This window comes from Rhineura floridana, chromosome 3, assembly GCF_030035675.1.
Source record: "Rhineura floridana isolate rRhiFlo1 chromosome 3, rRhiFlo1.hap2, whole genome shotgun sequence".
Classification (NCBI taxonomy): domain Eukaryota; kingdom Metazoa; phylum Chordata; class Lepidosauria; order Squamata; family Rhineuridae; genus Rhineura; species Rhineura floridana.
The window spans coordinates 158897086-158924492 of NC_084482.1; the positions used below are offsets into that span (position 1 = coordinate 158897086).

At 40.9% G+C, this 27407-nt stretch overlaps 1 protein-coding gene across 2 annotated transcripts in view; it reads left to right on the forward strand.

Annotated features, from left to right (window-relative positions):
• Positions 1-27407, forward strand: part of PLXND1 (plexin D1) — a 252381-nt gene that overhangs the window by 50270 nt on the left and 174704 nt on the right. For both annotated transcript variants that reach the window (XM_061618475.1, XM_061618474.1), the window contains exons 2-3: positions 21988-22164; positions 26411-26542. In XM_061618475.1, coding sequence (XP_061474459.1) covers positions 21988-22164; positions 26411-26542 — 309 coding nt within the window. The remainder of the gene's footprint in view (positions 1-21987; positions 22165-26410; positions 26543-27407) is intronic.

A 27407-nucleotide genomic window follows, 5' to 3' on the forward strand; every position in this document is an offset into this window, starting at 1 on the left:
ACAGATGCTTTCAACCCCAAGTCAAAAGACTGAACTAAGTGCATGAATGTAACTGCTTATGTAAAATCAATAACTGTTTTGCTTTGTCAACCCCTGATGAATTATCATTGTTATTACAAATGAGCATTCACTATATAAAAGCTAGTAATATCAAGTAAAACAATAGAATTATTTGAGAAAAATGAACAGCTATTTCATCAGTTCACTATCTTCTGTCTAGTACAATAGATGAAAGAATTATGATATCTGAACAGACTTCAGAATATTTGCTTTCATTATTTCTTGTTTGTTTTCCTTTTCTCATTAGCTTTTCCCCATTGATTAGAGTTCTCATATTCCCCTTTATATTCACAACAATTTAAGGTCAAATCATGAAAATCTCTCTTAATAGTTTCAATTGGAATTTCATCAGAGCAAAAATTTGGGCATTACATTAAAAAGAGTACATATGGGATAGAAACAAGCTTATAATTAATGACAGATTGAAGTTTTATCAGATTTACATCCAGATATGTTAAAAGAGTTTAATGTTAATTTAGCCAGAGAAGAAAATATATGGTATACATGAACTATTCCTTTCAGACTACTTATATATTATAAACAGGAAATAATTAAGTATAAAACAGTTTAAGAACACAGAGTGGTTAATTGATATTGTAAAGGAGCCAGCTTCTCAAGCTTCTTTTTTCAGCATGCTGGTTACTGATAACTGATAACTTAAAAGCCTAATAAAATGATGAAACATAGGGTTGTATCCAATGCTAGACCTACTCAGAATAGACCCATTGCAGCTAATGGACATGGCTAATTTGGATTTCAGTGGGTCTACTCTGAGTAGACCTTAGTTGGTTATAATCCATACAACTGTACAGCCGATCAACCTTATAAATCTCAGACTTATAAATCTTTCAAGATCTGTACAGTAGGGTTTTCAAAAAACAGTTAGCTCTAGGGTGGATAGGATCAGTAGACATTCATTATTTACATCTTAATCCAATACTAAAACAAATTATTTTGGTCCTTGGAATTTAACCATTTAGCCTATAATAGCAAACACATTGCCAAAAAGTTCCTTTTATGGGATTTTGCAGAACCCTCAGTTTGGCAGATAAATTAGTTCATTCAGATATTATGCACATGAAACCTTGTTTAAATGATCCTGTTAGACATTATAAGTGTGGTCCTTGTACATGGTGTCTACAAATATTGGAAATTAAAAGAGCTGTTTCATCCTGTTGATAAAAAAATGTTTTGAAATCTTTCAGCAATAGCAACTCATTTTATGTTGTATATGTGTTTATGTGAAGTATATGTAGGTCAGACCCCTAGATCCCTTAAACTGAGAATAACTGAGCACAAGTCCAATTTTTGTACTAGAAATCTAGAAGTGCTGTGTGTCATCACAGACCTTCTGATTAATTTTTTCTCTTTAGAAAGATTTTAACCTATTCCATGAAAAAAAAATTATCCTTGGACTTGTTACTTTCCCAACAAGAAGTATTTTAAAACACAACTTAAACAACATATCCCCTACTGGTTTAAATGACAAAATGGGTTATTCTGTATTTCTATAACCGTTTTCATAAGTATTTTCCTGACTCTCAAAGAACAGTGGATATAAAGATATGGTTTCTTTCTAAAATAGTATTTTTTTCTCATGAGTAATTGTACTACTCGAATGTAATACCCATTTCTGAGAATTGCACATGTTGGTCATATATGAATTGGCAGTTGATTTCCATCATCCTACCTCTAAATCTGTTCTGGATTTCCCCCCAAATTATCTGGAACAGATTTTGGTAATGGCATGAGGCACATGTGGGAGAAGGAGGAGGGAATTGCCTTGCGCTACTGTTTAATCCTTGTACTAGTGCAAAAAGTTAGTTGACTACTGCCTTTTACCTTTGGACTATAGGTATGCATTTTTACAATATACACACTTTCTATGCTAGAAGGCTTCATGATAACTAAACAATCCTTTTATGTTATTGTATTTGGGAGCAACAAGACCCTTTTGGTATAGCTCCTTTGATTAAGATATTGTGAACTATGAGGGGTGTTCACTTTATAATGTTATTTTATTCTTAAATTTAGGATTCCATTCAGGTGGGTGACATTATTCATTGTATTGTATTGTATTGTATAAGGTGAACAAAGATTAACATAGTTTTGAAAAGATTCGAACCCTGGTCTCCCAGGTCATAGTCCAACACTCTAACCACTATGCCACACTGGCTCTCTTATCTACTTATAAATTACTTTTTATACCACTTTCATCATTTTCCAGTTCCTATGATTTTGTCTACCTGTTCCTTATACTCTTAGAGACCTTCTCCTTTGTTTTGGTTACATGTCATGGTGAGCCTAATCTGAAACAAACTATGGCTTACCGTGAACAAGCAGCATGCTGGTGCACACTGCTTAAATCATGCCTGTCTGTCCTTCCTTGGCTGAGCCTACAGGACTGGCTTAGCATTACAAGCAAATCAGCACTTGTGGTTTTCTTTCTACCAACAAAGCACAGGCAGAAATAAAGGTTAGTTCTTGGCTTGCCACTCATGGTTTGTTCGGGAAAAGCAAACCACAAACACTGGTTCACATGTAGTGGTAACCCAGCACCTCATCCTTCCAGCTTGGCCAAAGAGATAAGCAGGGCAGGCATGGGCACTTGTTCACAGTAAGCAACAGTTTATTTCAGACTGCGGCTTACCGTGACACGCAAATAGGGCCATTGTCGAATTATTTTTCCTATTAAAACATTTTTCCTAATGTTTAACTTAAATCTACCTTCTGTAAGTTAATTAGATTATATCCTGTCCCTGCTGCCTGGTTCAGCAGAGGGAAAAGTTTAGCCCTCTTCTGTGTGACAGCACCTCAGGTATTTGAAAAGTGTTGTCATTCTCAGTCTTCTACAGCCTAAACATAACTAGTTCCTTCAACTTTTCCAGTTTTCATGTAAGATACAAATATTTTAAAAGTTTGATATGTACTATTTCTTTACAAAAATCTTATGAAAGGTAAATTGTGTGCCACTGCTAATGCAAAAGCAACAACAACCCAGAAGTAAACTGGTACTTAAGAAGAAGGTGCAGGGTGCTAGAGGAGTGCTGAGATGCTTTAGAAGGTACATTTTGATTAAAGGTTTGATGACAGAATAGATCCATCTTCTGCAACCTGGTGCCCTCCAGAGATTTTGGACTATAACTTCCATCATCCCTGACAAATGACCATGTGAGCCAGGTCTGATGAAAGTTGTATTCCAAAACATCTGGAGGGCACTAGGTTGGGGAAGGCTGTTGGATGAGCCTGAGCAAAGCACTGGGGTCATGTGCTGTTCATTCTCCTCTTCTCTTCCCATATAGCTGGTAGGATGACTTTGGCAATGTTTAATTTCATTGTCACAAAATCCTAGCCTGTCGTTACATTTGAAGCAGGGATACGGGTTAAAAAAAGGCTCTGGTAAGCTTCATAACGAGTCAACTTCAAACCATAAAGCTGGCTTATTAAACTAACCAGAGTTTGTTTTAAATGAGGATCCCTGGTTAGAATGTGATGGCAAGCTGGTATTCTGCAAAAGCAAATTATTTATGTTTTAAATAATTTCTATACCCTTTTTCATTTACGAAATATACAAAAGTGGTTCACAGTGGTAAAACATAGCAAATCCAGTAAAAATATAATAAATAAAATGAGTAAAAATCACTCTAACTAGTATTCATAATATTAATGGTTAAAGGAAGCCTGGGTGAACAGATATGTCTTCAGTTGGTGGTTAAAACACTCCACAGTTGGTGCTTGCTTGATCCCAATGAACTACTCATTGACCAATATCCCCTCAGCAGTTTATAAAAATAAATAGCAGTTTATAAAAATAAATAGTTTATAAAAAGTGTAGTAGTAATGGGGGACTTCAATTACCCCAATATCTGTTGGCAGACAAATTCTGCCAAACACGGCCCCTCCAAGAAATTCCTGACTTGTGTTGGAGAAAGCAACTAAGATCAGCTAGTGGAGAAAGCAACTAGAGGATTAGCTATCCTTGACTTGATTCTAACCAACAGAGAAGACTTGGTGGATGAAGTGGCAGTTACGGGAACTCTAGGGGAAAGTGACCATGCTATACTAGAGTTCCTGATTTTAAAGGAAGCAAAAGCTGAGAGTAGCCATATATGTACCCTGGATTTCGGAAAAGTCAATTTAATAAACTCAGAACAATAATAAGTAAGGTTCCATGGCAAGCAACCTGAATGAGAAAAGGAGTCCAAGATGGGTGGGAGTTTCTAAAAGAGGAAAATCTAAAGGCATAATTGCAAACAATTTTGTCAAGGAAAAAAGGGGGAAGACAGCAGAAGAAGCCAATGTGGTTTCACAGAAAGCTTAGAGATGACCTGGAAAAAAAAGGATACACTCAGGAAGTAGAAGGAAGGGCAGATCACAAAGGAAGGGTACAGACAGGTAACACGGAATTGCAGGGATGGCGTCAGGAAGGCTAAAGCTGAGAATCAGCTGAGATTAGTGAGAGATGCCAAAATCATCTATGACCCTCCTGGGAAATGTGAAATTGAAGGGGCAGGATTGCAGGTTGAGACTGCATCCTAGAGTATTGAAGGAACTGGCTGAAGAACTCTTGGAACTCCTGTCTATTTGCGAAATAGTGGAGGATGGGTGAAGTGCCGGATAACTGGAGAAGGGCTAATGTTGTTCCTATCTTCAAAAAGGAGGAAACTGGGAATTACAGACCAGTCAGCCTCAATCCCTGGGAAAATTCTGGAACAGATTATAAAGCAGTCAACCTGTAAGCACCTTGAAAACAATACAGTGATTGTTGTTGTTATGTGCCTTCAAGTCGATTACGACTTATGGCGACCCTATGAATCAGTGACCTCCAATAGCATCTGTCATGAACCACCCTGTTCAGATCTTGTAAGTTTAGGTCTGTGGCTTCCTTTATGGAATCAATCCATCTCTTGTTTGGCCTTCCTCTTTTTCTACTCCCTTCTGTTTTTCCCAGCATTATGGTCTTTTCTAATGAATCATGTCTTCTCATGATGTGTCCAAAGTATGATAGCCTCAGTTTCATCATTTTAGCTTCTAGTGACAGTTCTGGTTTGATTTGTTCTTACACCCAATTATTTGTCCTTTTCGCAGTCCATGGTATATGCAAAGCTCTCCTCCAACACCACATTTCAAATGAGTTGATTTTTCTCTTATCTGCTTTTTTCACTGTCCAACTTTCACATCCATAAATAGAGATCAGGAATACCATGGTCTGAATGATCCTGATTTTGGTGATTAATAATGTATCTTTGCATTTGAGGACCTTTGTAGTTCTCTCAAAGCTGTCCTCCCTAGTCCTAGCCTTCTTCTGATTTCTTGACTATTGTCTCCATTTTGGTTACTACATGCAAGAAGGATCTTGGGATTGGTGTTGATCACAAGCTGAATATTAGCCCTCAGTGTGATGTGGCTGTAAAAAAAGGCTAATGCTATTTAATGCATTAACAGAAGTATAGTTTCCAAACCATGACAAGTATTAGTTCCCCTCTATTTGGCCCTGGTTAGGCCTCATCTTGAGTAATGTGTCCAGTTCTGGGGACTGCATTTTAAGAAGGATGCAGATGTTGAACTGGAACGGATTCGGAGGAGGGAAGCAAGGATGATCAGGGGACTGGAAACAAAGCCTTATGAGGAGAGACTGAAAGAACTGGTCATGTTTAGCCTTAGAAGAAAAGACTGAGGGGAGATACAATAGCACTGTTTGTGTACTTGAAAGGTTGCCACGCAGAAGAGGAACAGGATCTCTTCTCAATTGTCCCTGAGTGCAGGACATGGAATAATGGGCTTAAGTTACAGGAAGCTGGAGAAGGTGGAGAAATTCCATACTTTCTGCAAAAACAAGACCAGGAGCAGACTGCGGTACAGATCATGAACTGGTCGTATCGAAAATCAGAGTAAAGCTAAAGAAGAAGAACAAAGCAGTCATAATGCCAAAATACAATTTAAATAACATCCCAGAAGAATATAAAGATCAAATAAGGAACAGATTTGAGGCTTTAAACTTAGTTGACAGAGAACCAGAAGAACTATGGACTGAAGTCAGAGACATTATCAGGGAACAGTGCAAAAAGACAATACCTCTAGTTAAAAAGAGAGAAAGACCTCAATGGATTACTATTGTCTCTATTGTCATTTGGTTAATGACTGTGCCGAGGTATTGATAATCCTTGAGAAGTTCAATGTCCTCATTGTCAGCTTTAAAGTTACATAAATCTTCTGTTGTCATTACTTTAGTCTTGACGTTCAGCTGTAGTCCTGCTTTTGTGCTTTCCTCTTTAACTTTCATCAGCGTTCATTTCAAATCATTACTGGTTTCTGCTAGTAGCATGGTAACATCTGCATATCTTAAATTATTGATACTTCTCCCTCCAATTTTCACATCTCCTTCATCTTGGTCCAATCCCACTTTCCGTATGATATGTTTTGCATACAGATTAAACAAATAGGGTGATAAAATACACCCCGTCTCACCCCCTTTCCAATTGGGAACCAATTGGTTTCTCCATATTCTGTCCTTATAGTAGCCTCCTGTCCAGAGTATAGTTTGCGCATCAGGACAGTCAGATCCTGTGGCACCCCCATTCCTTTTAAAGCATTTGATAGTTTTTCATGTTCTACACAATCAAAGGCTTTGCTGTAATCTAGCACCTTGAATCGAGCTCGGAAACATACAGACAGCCAATGCAAGCGGGCCAGAATCTGTTTTATATGTTTGGACCGTCTGGTCCCTGTTACCAATCTGGCCACTGCATTTTGCACAAGCTGCGGTTTCCGAACCATCTTCAAAGGCAGCCCCACGTAGAGTGCATTGCAGTAATCTAACTTAGAGGTTACCAGAGCATGGACAACTGAAGCGAGGTTATCCCTGTCCAGATAGGGGCATAGCTGGGCCACCAACCGAAGCTGGTAGAAGGCACTTCGTGCCACCGAGGCTACCTGAGCCTCAAGTGACAGAGATGGTTCTATGAGATCCCCCAAGCTATGAACCTGCTCCTTCAGGGGAGTGCAACCCCATCCAGGAAAGGTTGGACATTCACCATCCGGTCAGAAGAACCACCCACTAGCAGCATCTCAGTCTTGCCTGGATTGAGCCTCAGTTTATTAGCCCTCATCCAGTTCATTGTCGCAGCCAGGCACCGGTTCAGCACATTGACAGCCTCACCTGAAGAAGATGAAAAGGAGAAATAGAGCTGCGTGTCATCAGCATACTGATGGCAACGCACTCCAAAGCTCCAGATGACCGCACCCAACAGTTTCATGTAGCTGTTGAACAGCATGGGGGACAGAACTGACCCCTGCGGAACCCCATACTGGAGAATCCAGGGTGCCGAGCAATGTTCCCCAAGCACCACCTTCTGGAGCTGTCCCACCAAGTAGGAGTGGAACCAACACCATGCAGTCCCTCCCACTCCCAGCTCAGCCAGTCTTCCCAGAAGGATACCATGGTCGATGGTATCGAAAGCCGCTGAGAGATCAAGAAGAATCAACAGAGTCACACTTCCCCTGTCTCTCTCCTGACAAAGGTCATCATACAGGGCGACCAAAGCTGTTTCTGTGCCAAAACCAGGCCTGAAACCCGACTGAAATGGATCCCGATAATCGGTCTCATCCAAGAGTGTCTGGAGCTAGCCCGCAACAACTCATTCAAGGACCTTTCCCAGGAACGGAACATTTGCCACCGGCCTATAGTTATTAAGATTTTCTGGGTCCAGGGAGGGTTTCTTCAGGAGTGGTCTCACTACCGCCTCTTTCAGGCAGCCTGGGACCACCCCCTCTCGCAGAGAAGCAGTAATCATCTCCCTGGCCCAGCCAGCTGTTCCATCCCTCTAGCTTTTATTAGCCAAGAAGGGCAAGGATCCAGCACAGAAGTGGTTGCACGAACCTGTCCAAGCACCTTGTCACCGTCCTCAAGCTGTACCAACTGAAACTCATCCAAGAAATCAGGACAAGGCTGTGCTCTGGATACCTCGCTTGATTCACCTGCTATAACACTGGAGTCTATTGATGGGGTAGAAGTTCTCACTTGCCGCATTTAACCATCCTTGCATTACTCGAGTGAAATATGCATTGGCAGCCAGGAATGCATCTATGTGGGGAGAATCCAAGCTGTACTTACTAGAATTACACAGTATTATTAGCTCTCATAGACCCTATTGACATAGTGTGGGATACATAGTTATAAATGCAAAATGTTTCAAATTGTGCAGTTCTACAAATCCATAACTATTTTCAAATTGCACAATTATGAAAAGGTGTTCCATATGCTTGATTAGGTCACAGGATAGTATAATTTAAGTTTGGAGACATTTTAATTTTAATAACAGCTAATGCTTTACATTAAGAAAGTGGGTCCCTCTCATAAGAATTAACAGAAATATTTGTGTGTGTGGTAGAAAAGCCTGTTATCATGAGCCTTTATGCTCAGTATTTTATGTCCCATAACTTAACAAGTTCATAAAGAGTAATTTAATGCTAACAATGTCATTTTCCCAGGGCCTGATGCATGCTAGGACTCAGCAGTTTAATCCTCTGGTAAAAAAATGTACTGCCTTCAAGTCGATTCCGACTTATAGCGACCCTGTGAATAGGGTTTTGTGGTAAGCAATTTCCAGAGGGGGTTTACCATTGCCTTCCTCCGAGGCTGAGAGGCAGTGACTGGCCCAAGGTCACCCAGTGAGCTTCATGGCTGTGTGGGGTTTCGAATCCTGGTTGTAGTCCAACACTCTAACCATTATGCCACACTGGTAAGATGCACAAAAAGGACTAGAAGAGATCCCTAAGAGTTATTTTGCTTTGTAGCAAAAAATCCACAAAACTTTATCATAACCAAATAGAAATGTTTCCTATACAGACAAATTTACTTTTGAATTGAAACACACACACAAGCACCACATTTCAAGTTGGTCAAGAACTATTTCAAGCTCACAAAATACAGGATGCAAAATCTGTTAAATTCATCATTTTCCTGAGTGTTGCCTTACCACTCCTTTTCCTTTCTGTGTTTCTTCAGAAACTGACTTCCTGAAAACTAATCTCTCTTGTTTAATTAATCTCCCTTATGGCAGGATCTGTGGTTATCCATCTTTTATCTTCAACTCCACTTTGAGATTTAAGAAAAAATGCAGTTGGGCCATAAAGGACCTTATGGTGTTAGATAATAATCTTTTTCCCCAGGATCATATAGGTGAACTACATGGCCTCCAAAGACTTGAAACAGTTTTGCCATTGTTGTTAACAGCAATAACAATACTGTAATCTTCTCTCTGCCAGGTTGTGTATGTTTACAGGTGTACAAAATATGCAGTTTTATCATTTGGACAGAATAAAGGCTTTGTTCCCTAGACTTTGTTCAGTCAAATGAAACAGGCAAAATATGACAAATTCCTTCATGCTAGATAGGTTTTTAGGGCAAACATTGTATTCCTGGGTTAATCAGGTGCTTGGGAGCTTTTTAGCCCTGTTGGCAGGGATATAACAGCCACCCAGTAGGGAGCACTGTCCTGCAACTGTTCCCCTACTCATTTTTCTTAGCTTCATCATCAGCATAAAGATGTTGCAAAATTCCAAACACACCAGGAATTTAAACTAGAAAGACAAGTGATGAAATGTCACATACATTCCCTTCACAGAGCTACAATATTCAGAGTTGTTTAGCAGTCAAACCATCTTCCCAGGAAAGTAGGAACTATAGCTCTGTATACTAACAATTCTCAGCACCCTTTACAATCTACAGTTCCCAGGATTCTTTGGGGGAAGCCATGACTGTTAAAGTAGTACAATAGTACTATAAATGCATTGTGTGGCCTACCTCACAATATCTCAGGAACAAGCACCCATGATTCATATAACCAGGCTTCCCTGTCTTCAAAGGGGGAATGGCTAAGGAGGCTACAACTTTGTCTACAGCAAATAGCATATGCCAAAATTTGCAGAGAGGGAACATATAATACTGAAAAAGAAAAAGAAAATATAAAAAATTCTTCAGCACATTTAGAAACTTTTGTTGAAAATTATGACTACCAAAGACCCCAAGTGAACTATCACAGTGTAATCCAATTCATGTCTATTCAGAAGTAAGCTCCATTGGGTTCAGTGGGACTTACTCCCAGGTAAGTGTGTATTAGATTGCAACCTTAACCAGTAAGCTATAGACTAAACCAGCCTTTCCCAACTAGTGGGCCACCAGATGTTGTTGGACCACAACTCCCATCAGCCTCAGCCAGCATTGCCAATGGTCAGGAAAGATGGGAATTCTGGTCCAACAACATTTGGTGGCCCACTAGTTGGGAAAGGCTGGACTAAAGCCATCCTACTGTCTTTCCTCTCTTTATTCTTTCCTCTGCTCCTAGTTCATCTGTCACCTTCATTCCTTCCCCACTCCAGTTTCCTAAACCCCCATTCCTGATCTGGTTTCATGGTGTATTAACTTAATTAGAAGCTTGGAGGGCTAGGTTCTGTGCCATAGAGGGAAGACTTTTTCTGTATTAAAAGAAAACACAAGATTAGTAAGCAGTTAATGAAAGATGACGTGTGTGGAAGTATGCCAAAAGCCAAATACAGCACGTATTATCTTTCTACATTCTAGACTTGTGTACTCTGCTGTTTTATTTTTTTTTCTTTTGAAATGACTAGGTATTTATTTGTTTAGTGTAGTGTATTGGCCCTTGAGGCTTGCCGTACCAGGAAATGCTAAGTCAGCCCCAGGCTGTGGCAGTTTTGGTTCCAGGCCTGCCTTCCAAGCGGCACCATGCTGTGGACCTTGTTCTCTGTATATAAGTAGTTATAGTAAAGTTCTTGTTATTGTTTTATCCTCTGTGTGGCCTCTTCATGGTACTTTTCACTGGCTACGAGGATGGGATACTGAGGCACATAGAGTGTTTTCTTCATGTATTAGAGGCCTAAAGGGAGACAATATTTCTTCTTAGACTGGATTAGGACATCAGCTTGGGCCTTGTGGAAACCACTGCAAAGCACTCCACGTCAGGGTGTATCTTGTGGAATATGGCCACCCAAGGGCATCTTGAAGAATTTAACCCTGCATGTCCCAGCAAGTGGGAAAGTTATGCAGCCAGGCTGGAGTTCTACTTGGCAGCAAATGGCATTACAGAGTCAGAGAAGAAGTGTGCTGTGTTACTCAGTGTCTGTGGGCCGGACACCTTTGACCTAGCCCACGCCCTCGTACCACCAACAAAACTTGCTAATACATCTTATGAGGATATCCTGAATGCTTTACAAGGACATTTCTCTCCAAAACTGTCTGAAATAGCACAACGTAATTCTTTCTACAAACAAAATCAGGGCCCAACAGAGAGTGTGTCACTGTATGTTGCTGAACTTAGGCACATGGCGAAACACTGCAATTTCCCAAACTTGAGGAGATGCTGCATGATCGCCTGGTCTGTGGGTTGCATGATGAGGGCCTGCAAAAGTGTCTGTTTGCAAAAGGACAGCTCACATTCAAGACTGCATTAGAGGAAGCACTGGCTACAGAGGCGGCAGCAGCAAGCACCAGAGAAGTGCGCTTGGCAAGAAACTCACCCTGTTCAGAAACCCAGCTGGCTAAAGATTCAAATCAACAACTTCTAGAGATCCACAGACTGCAGTACAAATGCTCATCAATCAGAGTAGGAGCTGCAGGACCTCCGAGATTTCTCCAGTGAAATGTAAGAGCTATGGTGGATCCCATGAACGGCATGCGTGCCGTTTCAGAGGTGTACAGTGTCAGTATTGTCAAAAAGTTGGGCATATTGAGCAAGTATGCCAAGCCAAAGTGGAAGCAGCCTCCCCCAGAAGTGCAGTGGAAATGAAAACACCATCAAGGACACAGAGCAGTACCACACACGCTGTACAGAAGTTTTCCACATATGACAATGCACAGGAGGTGATTAACCACATCAAGCCAGGGTTGCAGTACTCTGCCAATGTGAGGAAGGTGAAGGTGACAGTCACCATCCAGGGCACTCCATGCATCATGGAAGTTGATTCGGGCTCAGGTTATGCTATCATCTCATCGGAAACCTACCAGCAAATATTTCCTTGTGGAGGCCCACAAATTGTCCCTTTCCACTCCAAACTTACTCCAGACTTACTGATTACCAGGAAAATAAGGTTCCAATAAAGGGTTCTGTGAAGTTGAGGTGTACTACCAAACTTTCCATGGAACTTTACAGTTATTGGTTGCACAAGGGCATCACACCAGTCTCCTTGGCTTAGACGGATTTGAGCCATTGGGCATTGCTCTCATGGGGGTCCACCAGATTGGGGAATCATTATGGGATAGCATTGATTTCAAAGCTGTTTTTGATAAAGGTCTTGGGAAATATAAGGGGCCTCCTATTTCATTGTTCTTGGATCCCACGGTGGCCCCCATCCGTATGAAACCCTGTCATGTTCCGTTTGCATTGCAAGCAAAGATTGATGCTGAGCTTGATCACCTCATAGAGCAAGGCATCTTGGAGCCAGTGACACACCCTACATGGGAGACACCCGTTGTCACTCCATTGAAGGCCAATGGCGACATCCACATTTGTGGTGACTACAAGTACACTATCGATAAAGTCCTGCATCAGCATCCATATCCAGTCCCAGTGGTGAGCCATCTTTTGGCATCACTTTCACAAGGCAAGGTTTTTGTAAAGTTTGACCTGGCCCAGGCCTATCAGCAACTGTCTGTGGATGATGCTACTGCCGATGCTCAAACTATCACCACTCATCGTGGAGCATTCAGAGTAAAAAGCCTCCAGTTTGGTGTTTCAGTGGCCCCTGGAATTTTTCAGAGCTTAATGGAGGACATTCTCAAAGGAGTACCAGGTGCCATACCGTATTTTGATGAAGTCTTGGTTGCCGGCAACTCCATTGCTGAACTTGGCTCACGGGTGCGGGATGTACTGCACCTTTTTGCTGTTGCTGGTCTCTGGGTCAAGCATGAGAAATGTGTATTTGGTCTTTCTCAAATTGAATTCCTTGGCTACATTATTGATGCAGCTGGCATTCAGCCTACCCCGGAAAAAAATTTAAGCAATTCATGAAGCTCCAGTAAACAGGAACTCCAAGCCTACTTGGGAGTCTTGAATTTCTATCACGCCTTCTTGAAACATAAGGCTACAGTGGCAGAACCATTGCATCACCTTCTTGACAAGCATGCTTCATGGCAGTGGACAGCCCGGCATGATAAGGGTTTCCATGATGTAAAACACTTGTTATCGTCTGACAAGTGTCTTGGTGCACTATGTTGAACGGAAGCCGTTGATTCTCACATGTGATGCATCTCCGTATGGTATTGGAGCTGTTCTGAGCCACCAACTTGAGGACTCTCGTGAGGTGCCTATTGCTTTCTACTCCAGAACAATGTCTTCAACAGAACAGAATTATGCCCAATTTGACAAGGAGGCCCTGGCTATTGTGGCTAGTGTAAAAAAATTCCATGACTATGTCTATGTTCGACCATTCACTATTGCTACTGACCACAAGCCGTTATTGGGATTGTTTGCCCCTAACCAGCAGATGCCTCAAATATTATCATTATCATGTTGTGGTGGGCGATTTTCCTGAACGCATATGATTACACATCGCAACATTGGCCTGGAAGGATCGGCCTGGCCCTGCTGATGCTTTGAGACGCCTTCCTCTCTCTTCTGCTGAGGTTGATGAAACCCCTCTGCTGGATGTGCTGTTGTTAGAGTCATTACCGGAACCACCCCTTCATGCTGGGAATATTGCTACTGCATCGTCCAAAGACCCAGTTCTTGCCCTTGTACTCAACTGGTTGTGGAGGGGATGGCCATTAAGGAAGCTTGAGGAGAAATTCAGACCATTTGGATCCAAACAACATGAACTATCAGTGCACAAGGGATACTTCCTGTGTGGAAATAGAGTTATCATTCCTACTGTGTTGAGACATCGGGTGTTGGAGGCCCTACATATCGGACACCCTGGTATAGTGCGAATGAAGGCTTTGGGGTGCAGCTATGTATGGTGGCCCAAGATGGACAGCGAGATTGAAGAATGCCTCAAGAGATGTGAAAAGTGTCAGGTTTCAAGACCAGCTCCACCACATGCCCCAGTGCACCCATGGGAATCGACAAAAACACCATGGTCATGGCTTCATATCGACTTTGCAGGCCCCTTCCAGGGACAAACTTTCTTAACTGTTGTTGATTCATATGCCAAATGGTTAGAAGTTATTCCGGTATTGTCGATGACATCTTGTATTGTTATCAAGACCTTACGCAGGCTTTTCACAATACATGGGTTGCCAAACACCATTGTCTCAGACAATGAGGCCCAGTTCACATCTGCAGAATTCCACACATTCCTGGATAATGGACTGATTCAGCATGCCACTTCAGCCCCTTTTCATCCAGCAACCAATGGCCAGGCCGAGAGGATGGTCAGGACAACAAAGGATGCATTGAAACAGATTGTAGAAGGTGACTGGGACCGGCGCCTTGCAAGTTTTCTCCTGACACAATGTATCACACCTTGTGCCACAACTAGAAGGAGCCCAGCTGAGCTATTAATGAACAGATGACTAATGACTCTGCTTGATCGGTTGCATCCTGACTTGACCGAGGACTGACTAAGGGAGTCCGTTGCAGTTCAAGTACCTGCACGGATGTTCACCCCAGGTGACCCAGTGTATGTCAGGAACTGCGGTGCTGGTGAAACATGGATTCCTTCCACTGTCACCCAAGTCATGGGCCCATTGTCCTACAGTGCTTAAACACCAGACGGCCATGTGTTACGTTGACATGTGGACCAGATGAGAGGACAAAGCCCAGCTCCATCAGTTCTCTCTGAGGGTGCTGGAAATACTCAAGTGGAAAGAGAAAATGAGCCAATGGCTGCTCCTGATGCTGGACAAGAGTAGTTGTGCCTGGACCCTGAAGTGGACCAGCATGAACCAGAGCCAAATGGGGAACTAGGGGATGCAACATCAGCTTCAATGCAAAATTGTCGTTGATCGACCCGCACCAGGGCTCATCCCAAGTGTCTTCAGGACTATGAGAGCTAGGGAGGAGGGGTGTAGTGTATTGGTCCTCCAGGCTTGCCATACCAGGAACTGCTGAGTCAGCCCCAGGCTGTGGCAATTTCAGTTCCAGACCTGCCTTACAAGCAGCACCATGCTGTGGGCCTTGTTCTCTGTATATAATTAGTTATAGTAAAGTTCTTGTTATTGTTAGATCCTCTGTGTGGCCTCTTCCTTCATGGTACTTTTCATTTAGGATAAAGTAAAACTCTGCACTCAGGCACACCAGTGGAGTAGTATGTGCTTGTTCTAGGTTACATGCAGGGGACAAGTTTTTCTCTACCTGAAGGTTGTCCTTTAGTGTACTCTTTCCTATAGAAGGGAATGGGAGAAAGTAACAGTGTATTGGGGAACTCTGTAGGGGTGAAGCCAAATGTGTGCTTCAGCCCAGACACCATCTGGTCTAGGTTCAAAAGACCTGTTGTATACCTCGCGCTGGACCTTCTCTCCCTCTGCTACTTATATCTAGTACATGCAGGAAAATGATATGCACATTATTACATAGATTGCAATTAAAAACAGTCCCTCTGGCTCTTGATATGTTTATGATGAGGCATGAAAGTTGTCCTCTGCAGCATTCAAAGAAGAAATCTAGATCTTCTAGTTCAGGAAACAATTATCTTCACCAGCGGTTGCCAAATTCAAGGCTGTTAAATAAAGAAAGCAGCTGTTCATGTTTCTCCGAAGGGCCCTTCATAGTCTTATTTTCTGAAAAAGGCAGTGTGCATTTGTTTCCAATTTGTAGTGTGTTGTCTGCATGTGTTTTGCCTAGGAATATCTCATTTCAGAACAATCTAAGTGCTCTATCATATATGGATAGCCTCCACTATTGTACTAGATTCAACAGGAAAGGAGTGGGTTAACATAACACTGCTTCCTGAACTTCCTTAGACAAACAGTGAGATGGATCATAGTAATAAATAATAATAATATTTTATTTATTGGTCGCCTATCTGTCCAGGTTAGTGGACACTCTAGGCGACTTACAATAACAAAAAGCTATACATAATATACATATACAAAAACAAACCACAGTCCTAAACAATTTAAAACCAATTTCCAATTAAAACATCATAAAATTAATCCTCCTTAATCCCACAAAAAAAAAAAGCAGCACACAAAAAACAAACAAAAAACAAACAAACACCCAGGCCATCCCAGCCAGCCAGCTTATGTATCCCTCCAAAGAGGGACAGGTGGTAGCAATCAGTCCCAGCTGGCTGGGTACCTGGGGCCTGGTCCTGCAGGATGCAGGTCTGCCAGGCAGAAGTCCCACAAGGAAGGGTGGTGGAGGTGGTGATCCCACAGCAGCAGCAGCAGCAGACTCTCCTTCCCTGGGCGGCGATGTTCTCTTCCTGCAGGCCCTGGGTCTTCTCAGGAAGGAATCTGTGGTTTCTTGGTAGCTATCCATTCAAGGTTGCCTGCCTCGTACTGAGAACCATTGGCCTGCAGGGGGGCCCACTATAGAAATTTTGTACTTGAAAAGGATTCACCTGTTAAATCCATTTCTGCTGTGGAGGACACACACTTTTTGGTGCCTGGTATATTAGCACCAGCATCCACTGCTTGGTCTGGCAGATAATTCACAAGATTCCCATAACCTCCTTTCTGGAAATCACTGACGTAGACAAGAATCAATATACTCATCATATCCATGGAGAGCCTTACATATTTTGAAGTAATGAACACACTTCTTAGCCTGCCCCGTTTTCCGTCTCCTAGAAAGGAGTTGTGTTGTCCAAGTACTTGAACCAGTTTAGTTCCACTGACTACAAGGGACTAATCAACTTAAAGAGCAGTCTAAATGCCGGGGGGCTGGCAGAGGAGGAGCTGGCAGAAAACTTGGTGGGAAGCACCAGCTCCCACAAACAGGCCTCCTGGGGAGTAAGTGCTCCCTGTAAGCCACAGTGGGGAATATTTAAAATAATTTTTCTGCGCCAGCCTTTTTGGCCAGCAGAATTTATGGGAGATCACAACAGGGCGAAGGGGTCTGAAAGTGAGGAGGATCTCACATAAGTTCCCCTCACAGCTCTTCCCCTGCCACACCCTCAGAACACCCCATTTTCGGGGCTTCTGCCAGTTTGTACCGGCCCTCCATCTGCTGGATAAGCTGTCTCTGGTGGACCCCCGGCAGTGCCGGCAGGTTCCTGGTGGCGCCATGGCTCAGCCGTGGTGAAGGGCTACTGCCATTGCAGTCCAGTCTCCATGGCATCCAAGTTACCCCAGCCCTGCAGAAAGGTCAGTTGGATTGTGCTCTTAGATACATTGGTCTGACAACTGTGGATCAGATTACCTGTTATTTATAACTGATGGAAAAGTCCTGAGTGCAGATATCATTATGAAAAGGAAATAGGATTGTGACTAAAACATATATAAATAGACTAAATCAAGGGGAAGTGAAAGGGCCCTATACATAGTTAAAACAAATTGTGTTGCCCAGTTACAGGAAGAAATATAAACATTTCTTCAGAGATGGGGCTGGATTTTTGTTTTTCATAGAATTAAATAATGCAGAACTGCAAAATACATTTTGCAGAGATCTTTTTATTTGTAACACATTATCTCTTCTGTTTGGTCTCTTACAAACTGTCCCATATAGTTGAGCCTATGTTAGTCTTTTTTGGCATTTGTTCCAGCATAAAAGGTTTTTAAATCAGCCTTTTCCATCTTGCCTTAGTGTGACTTACAAAGTCAGTTAACTCCTGGCCTAATGCCTGTCAGGATGGGGGAGAATAACTGAACATAATGTCTGGTACTTTGGATAGAGTGTACCCTTTAGTTTATGGTAATAAATTTGCATTTGAGGGCTAATAAAGAGAGAGTCTCTAAAAACTGTTTTCAAATCTTTAATTCTGCATTGGCAATGGTTCAAGATTAAAGCAGATTATAAGAGGTGCATTTGTACATGGAGAGTATTATAGGTCACTATTCCCATATTCGTTTAAGACATCTAGCCTAAACGTGATTCTGTGTGTGTGATATGAGCAAACATAAAACAAAACAAAACTTGGTCCTTATACCCACCATCTAGATAATGTGAAATGATGACGCTAAGGGAGCCATCCTGTGTAGTCTAATGTTTGGAATTACCCCCATTGAAAAATGTGAGACTTACCTCTGAGCGGGCATGTAGTTTTCCAGGGTCTCGGAGGGTCTTAGACCCCTTACTTTTTTGGGAGCAGGGTCTCAGCAGGGTCCCTATGTCTTCAGCATCCTACTAGCCAATCAGCATGAAAGTGGAGTGTGTTGCTACTGAGAAGAGTCTTCTAACTTGCTTCCTTGTTCTTTTTTGCTGAGTGGAGCCAATTAGAGTGAAAGGAGGTGAGTCAGCCACTAAGAATACTTTTTTCAGTAGCTTAACACTCTCTTTTCATGCTTATTTGGCTCCTAGAGACATCTGTTGTTGTGGGAGATGGCATTAACAAGGATCTCATTCTCAACCCAGCAGCAAAAGGGGGGGAGGGTGTAGCTGTGACTATCATGAATGGACCCTGCACTTCTGAATTTGCCACTACATTACTGCCTCTGAGTATACATTCATAGGATTGGACTGCAAGCAATCTAACTGCCCATTTACCAGGTCTCAGTGGCCACCTGGTTTACACAATATGCTAAGCCAAACCTTGGCTTTGCAAGACTGTGTGAATGTTCTCCTCTTGGAGAGGAGCTCTTAACTGCTTTGCTCCTCCCTCATCCTTTTTGTTGCCACACCAAGGTTGGCTTTAGCATGTCGTCCAACCTGGAATTCATGGTTAAGCTCTTTTATCACTAGCTATGAGCTGTAACAAAGGTTTGTTCTTTGTTATGGTTCGTGGTTAGTGAGGAGAGAGCTTAACTACAAGTCCTGGTTTGGATAACATGTTAAGCCAAACCTTGGCCTTACAAAGGGTAGCATGACAGCAAAAAGGACTGGGGAGAGTAAAGCAGCAACAAGCTGCTCTCTCAGATCCCGCACGTTTACACAATCTTCCTAAGTCAGCCTTTCCCAACTAGTAGGCCACCAGGTGTTGTTGGACCACAACTCCCATCAGCCTCAGCCAGCATTGCCAATGGTCAGGAAAGATGGGAATTGTGGTCCAACAACATCTGGTGGCCCACTAGTTGGGAAAGGCTGTCCTAAGCTAAGGTTTGGCTTAGCATATTGTACAAAACAGGACATTGGCTTCAACAGCAACAGGCAGAAATTCAGTCTGTACTGAGTTGGGGGAGGGGTGTTACCTGAAAAGTGGAGAGTTTTCAGTAAATAGATGGCCCACTGGTTGTATAAGCCATTCCATTAGTGTGGATCTATCTGTGATACATCTCTGTGTGTTTGTTTAGTATGCAGCCCTACCTTGCTCAGAATCTCTGGCCATCTCTTATTAGACAGCCTGTCATAGCTAGCCAAAAAAAAAATTGATAAGTTGTGCAAGAGTCTTCTGATTAGAGTCTATTATGTTGTTGCATTTTCCATCCTGTATAAACCATTAAAACAAAACAGAGCTGTATAGATCATAGATAATTGCATACACTCATTTGTTTCTAACATAGGACATTTTTTTGTTTTTGGACTTGTAATGGGCATTGAGGTGCGTTTTTCTACCAGTGTGATATCTGGGAGATTCTGAGATTAGCAGTGTAGCTGTTAGTAGGTTTTTTTATTTTCAGTGCTGCAAACTTTATTGCTTTGCCTAAGTTAATATTTCTTGCTTCAGAATCCAAGAAACTGTACTCTTAGTTGAAAGACACTAACATTGCTTGATTTCATTCTTTCAATGGACCTTGAGCCTCAAGTGTGGTAGGATAGCTAAAATAGGATAGCTAAAAAGCAGAGCTTGGAAAAGTTACTTTTTTGAACTACCACTCCCATCAGCCCAATCCAGTGGCCATGCTGGCTGGGGCTGATGGGAGTTGTAGTTCAAAAAAAAGTAACTTTTCCAAGCTCTGCAAAAAGACTTATGTAGCAATATTACTAAGCATGTTTACTCAGCAGAAACAAGTTTCAATGAGTTCAGAAGGGCCTACTCATTCTTTAATATGTCCAAGGATTACAGACTAAAACGATGGAAGGAAAACTTTAAGAGAATTAGGGTGCTTAAATTCAGTGATATTGCAGTGTTGTAAAGATATATGCAAAGTTACCAAAAGTAAATGACAGAATATTTACATATGTCTAAATCAGAGATATAGAAAAGCCACCTAGGTTTGTCCTGCAAGTGAGCCAGAGAATAGGATACAATCCTGTAGAGTAGACTTTTACAAATGAGGATATGATTACTGTTAAGTTGTTTCTCTCCTTTGCATGGCATCTTGCCTGTGATAGCAAGTGCATTTGGTGCTAATAAATTCATGTATAAGGCTGTTTTTTCCCTTGTGGGCTTTAGGAAGTTCCAGAAAATCCATCAGTGTCACATGACTACTTTACAATTTATCTTCCTTTATAAAAGTGTAGTGTGAAGTGCCATATTTTGTTATAAAATCAATACCGAACTGATTTTAGAGTTATTTGTGTGATTGTTATGATTTCATTGTATGGTTTTATGGTTATATTGTACACTGCTCTGCTACAGTTGGTAGAAGAGCAAGATATAAATTTACTATTGTTGGTGTTTATTATTATTATTAATAATAATAATTTCAAAAAATGATAGTAGTACTGAAGTAGTAGAACAGTACTAACAATACTTTCTGGGGTTGGGTTAAGTAGGGCCAGTGATGGATCTGCTAGACCCAAAGCCAGTCCATTTCCCTCAGATGGACCCAATTTGGACCCCTGTGCCACACCATCCTGACCACTGCTATGGCAGAAAAGGAAAATTAACTGTCCCCTTCCAGCCCTGGCAAAAGCTGACAGAGCTGTGGATGTGCCAGGGATTCTATCATTCTATGCCCACCTCTCCAGTTAGGAATGCTCCTAATTAAATCTTACCTGGTATCTATATTTTAGGGACTGGATCTAATTACATTTGCACTCTTCTTGTGAAATATGGCACAACGTGATTGTCATGTTGGAAACTGTAGAAAGTATAACTTTGGCTGAAAAGGTTCTACTATTAATCATTGCCAATCATAATGATATCACTTTCTTCTGTAATATATAATTACATAATTTCAATGTTATATTTGCAGAATGGTTCAGCATGAACATGCAATACAAACCTGTGCATAGTTACTTGGAAGCAAGCTTTATTTAATGTAGATTACAACTAAGTGTACATAGTATGTAGCTTTAATTGCTTTAATTTGACACACAGAGACAAATATAATTTATTGGGCAAGCTATTTTGGTGACAGATTATGCAGATCTGTGTTACTCCAAACACTCTTTCAAGCACAACTAGATTAATCATTCTCAACTATTCGTAGATTACATTAAGGCAGATAGCTATATTTGCTTCACACTGATAGAATTCATGCTTTTATTATTTTATGGCCTTTTAGTTTATTATGATAATGGTTTCTTGTATTTATGTTTTAATTTTTTTATTCTTTCTTGTAAACTGCCCTGGAAGCATTATTGAAGGATGGTATAACATACCTTTATTGAAGGGTGGTATTACAATTCCTATAATAAATAAAATAATGACAAATAAAAAGTACCAACAAGCAACATATTATATACTGGAATACCCACCTTGCATAGTAGCATCATGTCAGGGAAAAGGGGCTGAAATAGAAATATAGAGGATGAAAAATAGGTGTGAATCTGTTTGGGAATATTATGGATGGATGTAAGACGAAATTTTCTTTCCCCCTTAAAATCTAAGTGCATCCCATTTGTCCATTCTAACTTTTCTCTGGAGCCACTTCTGTGGCTTTGTTTATAATATAGAGTGCAGGGGATGAAAATATTAATATCCAGTGGGTTATAGACAGCTACAATGTCCCAAGATTTATTCACTAATGTGCTCTTTTTTTTTCAGTTGCAACCAGAACAATTGGACTGTGGAGCAGCACATCTTCAGCATCCATTGTCAATCCTGCAACCTATCAAGGCAAGGCCCGTGTTCACTTCACCAGGCCTTACATCAGTGGCCGTCTCCAGTGTCAATAATTACACAGTTGTATTTTTGGGAACAGCCAATGGAAGACTAGTTAAGGTAAAACTAACAGGGTACCATAGAGTTAATAAAGGACTTCACAGTTGATAATAGCATATAGTATATTTCCACAATGAAACCTTTAACAATAAGTAGCTATGCTGCCATCTTTTGAAAGCTGTTTTTAAACTGCCATCTCACCTTTATGTAGCAGTTATGCCTACTAAACAGGGTCAAGCTGGCTCAGTTCCTGAATGATTGAGTGCCAAGGACTCTTGAATCAGAAGGAAGTGGTTGTAATGATTCATCTCAATTCTAATGTTATGGGGCACTGAACAACTGAAGTTTTACAGAGAAGACAGAAGAAACCCTGAGTGCTTGTGGTTGTTTATGATTCCATGATGCTTTCATAAATAGTAAAATTGCTAATTTGTGCACTTTAGCTAAATAACAGTTTGTGCTACTGTACTTTCTAAAACCCAAATTCCCCAACCACTTTTCTTTGCATATATGGTAGTATTTGATTGACTGTTTTTCTTGAAAGTTTTAGATCAACTGAATTTCAGTTACATTTTCCACCAACCTGTTCCAAACAGCTGATTAGTGCTGTTTAATGTGGTGTCAGTGCTAAACAGTAGGTGCACACCAAATATTATGAATATCTTAAACATCCATTATCTGGCATGTTTAGCTTGTCTGTTATCTAGGGCATTTGCTTTCTGTACTAGCTGTTTTTTTATCTCATAGGTGGCTGCAGGGATATTATGAGGTCTGCTGAGTGATATTTAAGTGTTTGAAATCCCTATATGGAAGGAGCTGCACAATCATGAAATGTTAATATGATTGTCTGGACACCTTTGAATAGCATTTGTGAAATGGTGGTTTGTGATAGATTCTCTCAACGATAGTAAGGAGTAGAAATTTCAGCCACCCTAACTGGCAAGGTTGTTGCCTATCCAAGCAAAAAACTGGGTCTACCTATGGCATTTTTATCTCTGGGGAACATTAAAACATGACACACACGGCATGGGACCCTGATCCTAGAAACTTTTTACCATGGACTACTCAGTTTAGTTTTGTGTTTTTGGCAATCATGATATGTGCTGGATGTGGGGGACTGCAAACTGGGCTTCATGTCATTGCTGTAGTAGTCAGTGGAGCAGATCTTTATCCTTAGTGGTTGCCATCCTTGAGCATTGGCTGGCAAGAGAGAAGATGGGGGAGTCCAGTTCAGCCAGTACAAATGCTGATATGCCAAATCTGCTTAGAAACCTTTAGTGGCTTGCACTTGAACTGGAGTTTCCCAGCAACAGAGTAGATGATCACACACACACCATAAATTTAAAGCACATTATTTTCCCCAAAGAATCCTGGGAGCTGTAGTTTACCCCCCACAGAGCTACAATTCACTGCACCCTTAACAAGTGACAGTTCCCAGGATACTTTGGAGGAACCCATGTAATTTAAATGTGCTTTAAATGTATGGTGTGGACATGACTGATGTCATCAGCCTGATAAGGCTTTCCTAGGAATCTGTACAGCACCTTCAACATGCAAATAAACCCTATTCGGCTGGTATACAGGGCAGTGGGGAAGAAGTATGTTACATATTCCTAGATTACAATTGATCCAAGCTGAATTTTCTTCACTCCCCTTGTCATTCTTTTGTTAGCCTCCTGCTGTCATTCTTCCACCCTTCCCTCAGTCCTTCATTCAGCCATGGATCACAATGACTCTTGTGCCATGACTCATTCAGTGGTGTCTCCCACAGAATAGTACCCTGGACAATTGCTAAATTGAGCCTGTTGATAACTCTGAGATCAGTTCAGGCATGTCAACAGGGCAACTTGGGCATAGTTGTGCTGATGCAGCACACTTGATCAGACTACTGATGATAAAATTAATTCATGCTCAAGAAATGTAAGATTGGCATGTTAATCCATGATTCTGTTAATTTAAACAGAAAACTGCATCACTTGACAAGCTCACTGCATAGGCTTTCATTCTACAATGAAGAAGCAACTGGATGTTGCATTAAATTGCATAGTGATATACAATATCTACCAATTCTTAACTTTTAATCAGCATTTGAGGCTATAGTGCAATCAAGATGTCATTTAATATATTGTAGAAATAAATGCCCATACTTGAAATGTTATTGCACAGCTTTTAGTTCTTAACAATGTCCTCTTATTCCCCATCTTGATTGGCACTTGTAAAAAACACAGAGAGAGAGAAACACACCCACCACTTGGAATAAACATTTCCTGATTGGTCCTCACTGTTTTGCTAAGCTTCAGAAGTGGCATTAATCCATGTGTGTGCTATGCCTGTTTTATATATGTCAAAACAATACATCAGGGGCCAAGATTTAAAGCACTGTAATTGTCTCCGAGCCACGGACAGTTACCACCAGCAGTAACCGCATTGTACACCGCTTGCTAAAGAAAGGTTTAATATCAGCCAGTGAGAGTAGCCATTCAGTGGAGGTGCTACAATAGCAAGCCTATTGAGATGTTGCCCATCAAGAACAGAAAAGACATTATTAGAATCTGTTTTATATCATTCTGGAGATAATAACACATAATATAGAATATTAGATCAGAATAGAGAGAGAACAGAAGGGAATCCAATTTCTCTCTCTGCTTTCCAAATGTTTCTTGTAGGAAGGTGGGAAAGATCTCTGATGTTCTCTGGTTTGATATTTGCCCAGAGGCCACAGGTTACACAACAAAGTACTAGGCAACTGACATTAGAGTCAGCTGTGTAGAACAGTGAGTGCAGATACATTCCTTGCACAGTTTGTGTTCACACAATAGTAACAGGTCTGCTTCCATTATCATATCAGAAAAGGCAGTCTTATCTGCTGAACCTCCATTAGAGAAAGGCTCCTGGCTGCTCTTTGCTGGGATAATTTGCTCAGATAGCTATAATCTAATTCTCTTACACAGCTGCACTACCAGAAGCTTTTTTTTTTTTTTACCTTGGGGCTCCTTCTTACTTGGCATTGAATACAGAATACTTGGTATGAGTTGTAATTCAGGTTTCCCATCCAAGACAAGACAGTAAAAGGGGCATAAGCAATGATCAGTCAGCTCCCCAAGCAGCAATTATGATTTCCTACAGCATAGGGAATTAATCTGATCCAATAAATTATACAGAAGGGCATTTCACAAGGGCCATTATCAGTGACATAGTCAAGAGATTTATTAATGGAAAAGCAGTAAGTGTAAAGCCTCAGTGCTTCCAGTGTTGTTGTGTAAAAGGACAGTATACTGGAACACTCCACAAGAAGACAGAGTGTTTTGGCAAAGTCAGAATGGCAGGGTTTCCATACCTGGTTTGCTGTCAACATGCAGATGGTTCCTGCTTTGCTCCACTCGTTTAGTTACTGGGAGCAGGAAACCACAACCTCTGGTTTAAGCATTGCATCCAAACTGGTGATTGTTGTTCGTTTCACTCCAAATAAATCAGAGTGTAACTCTCAGCTGGGATGGGGAATCTTTTGGAGTCAGTGGGCCAGATCCTTATTGGTCCCAAAACATGGGCCAACTTTGGTAGTTGGGTGGGACAACCCACCTGTGAATCACCTGATGTCATTACAGTGTGGTTTGGGGAAAATGGCCTTGCAGGCCAAATTGGGACCTATGCCAGCCCAAATTTGGCCTGTGGGCTGGAGGTTCCCACTTCTGCTCCATGCCAGAGATTGTGGTTTGTTACTCCCATTTATAGTAGGATAAAAGCGAAATGGGAGCAGTAAAGCATTAACTATGGTTTACTGCAGTATACAAACTGGACCAGTTATACAATAACTTTTTTGTTAAAACTTGCCTAGTTTAGACAATGCATGACCTACCAGCTCCAATCTAAAAATACCACAGAGTTTTCTTGGGTGGTTTCTGTGTTATGGTGGGCCTAATCTAGGCACAGCACTATTAGCTATCAACTGACTTTTCCTCATAGAATTACTACATTGTGTATTTACTACATTGTCTTTTGCAAGTGAAGACAAAAGAAAGTATTCAAGTCAGTTTCTGCATGTATTCTACAAACATTAAATTTCAAGGTTTTTGCAAAATCTGGTCAATGCTATTCCTGTATGAGTTCCCCAGAAAACGTTTACTTTTTAGAAATTCTTTTAAAAACTGTTATTTTTTATCATCAAATACACAATCATACTGTGTAAAAATAACCCATGCTAACAGATCAATTAATATTTGACTTTCAAGTTTCTAGAATTAATGATTCCGCTTCTTCCTCCTAGAAACAAAGTGGTGGTCTTATGAAATGTTTCTCTCCCTGGCAGATTAATCTGAACAATCATATGGAGGTGATAAGCAGGGAGTCAATCACTGTGGCTTACGGGGAGCCTGTCCATCCCATCATGCAATTTGATCCTTCTGACTCTAGCTACCTGTATCTAATGACTTCCTATCAGGTAAGACTACTTCACAAAAATACTTTCTCCATACCAAGAGCTGAGCAGGAAGGAATAAAAAATATTTGGAGATATGTGTTGATTTAAAAAAAAGTCATAGAGGATTTGTTCTGATCAATGATCATGTTTTGTCCAAACCCTTTTTATATCATTTATACATTTAGAGCTTTCATGGCTGCACAGGTTTATATCATGAATCCTCCTTTTTAACAGCAACAGAGAAAAAATATCTGGCAATAAATGTTTTCAGAATAGTTGCCTGCTTTAATATCTTGATGCTTTTGGACATTCCAAAAATGCAAGCCTAAATCTTAACAAGACTTATTTCAAATTTCGTAGTTTAGCTTTTGGTTTATGTTATTTAGGAAAATTCCACTCTGACTCTTTAAAGGACAGTTCCCTCTATAGTGTTCCTTCTTCATTTGGATTTTGCTGAAACATAGTGGCTTCTTTCTTTCCCATTTATGGCAAACAAGAAATCCTAGGTATCATTGAATTTCTAACACAATTTTGGTTGGACTATAAAGTGGTCAAACTGGAGGTGGGTCTTAGTACACAGTTATATCTAATCTATTGTATAGTAAAGTTCATGAGAGAGAGAGAGAGCTATTCAGCATAGGACATGTTACCTTCTTGTATTGATTATTGCCTAGTTGAAGAGAAGAGTTTGGGATGTGCTTCAATCATCAATGGTATAAGCTTCATTTGTTTTTTAATCTACTGAAACAGATGTAAAACCAATAATTTTTTACTTGGTATTTAAACACTCCAGCGTCAATTCCCTACAGAATGTCTATATATCATTGTATAGAAATCTGACAAATTCCGTTTTTGGATAGTATATCATGCCTTTGATGTATCCTAT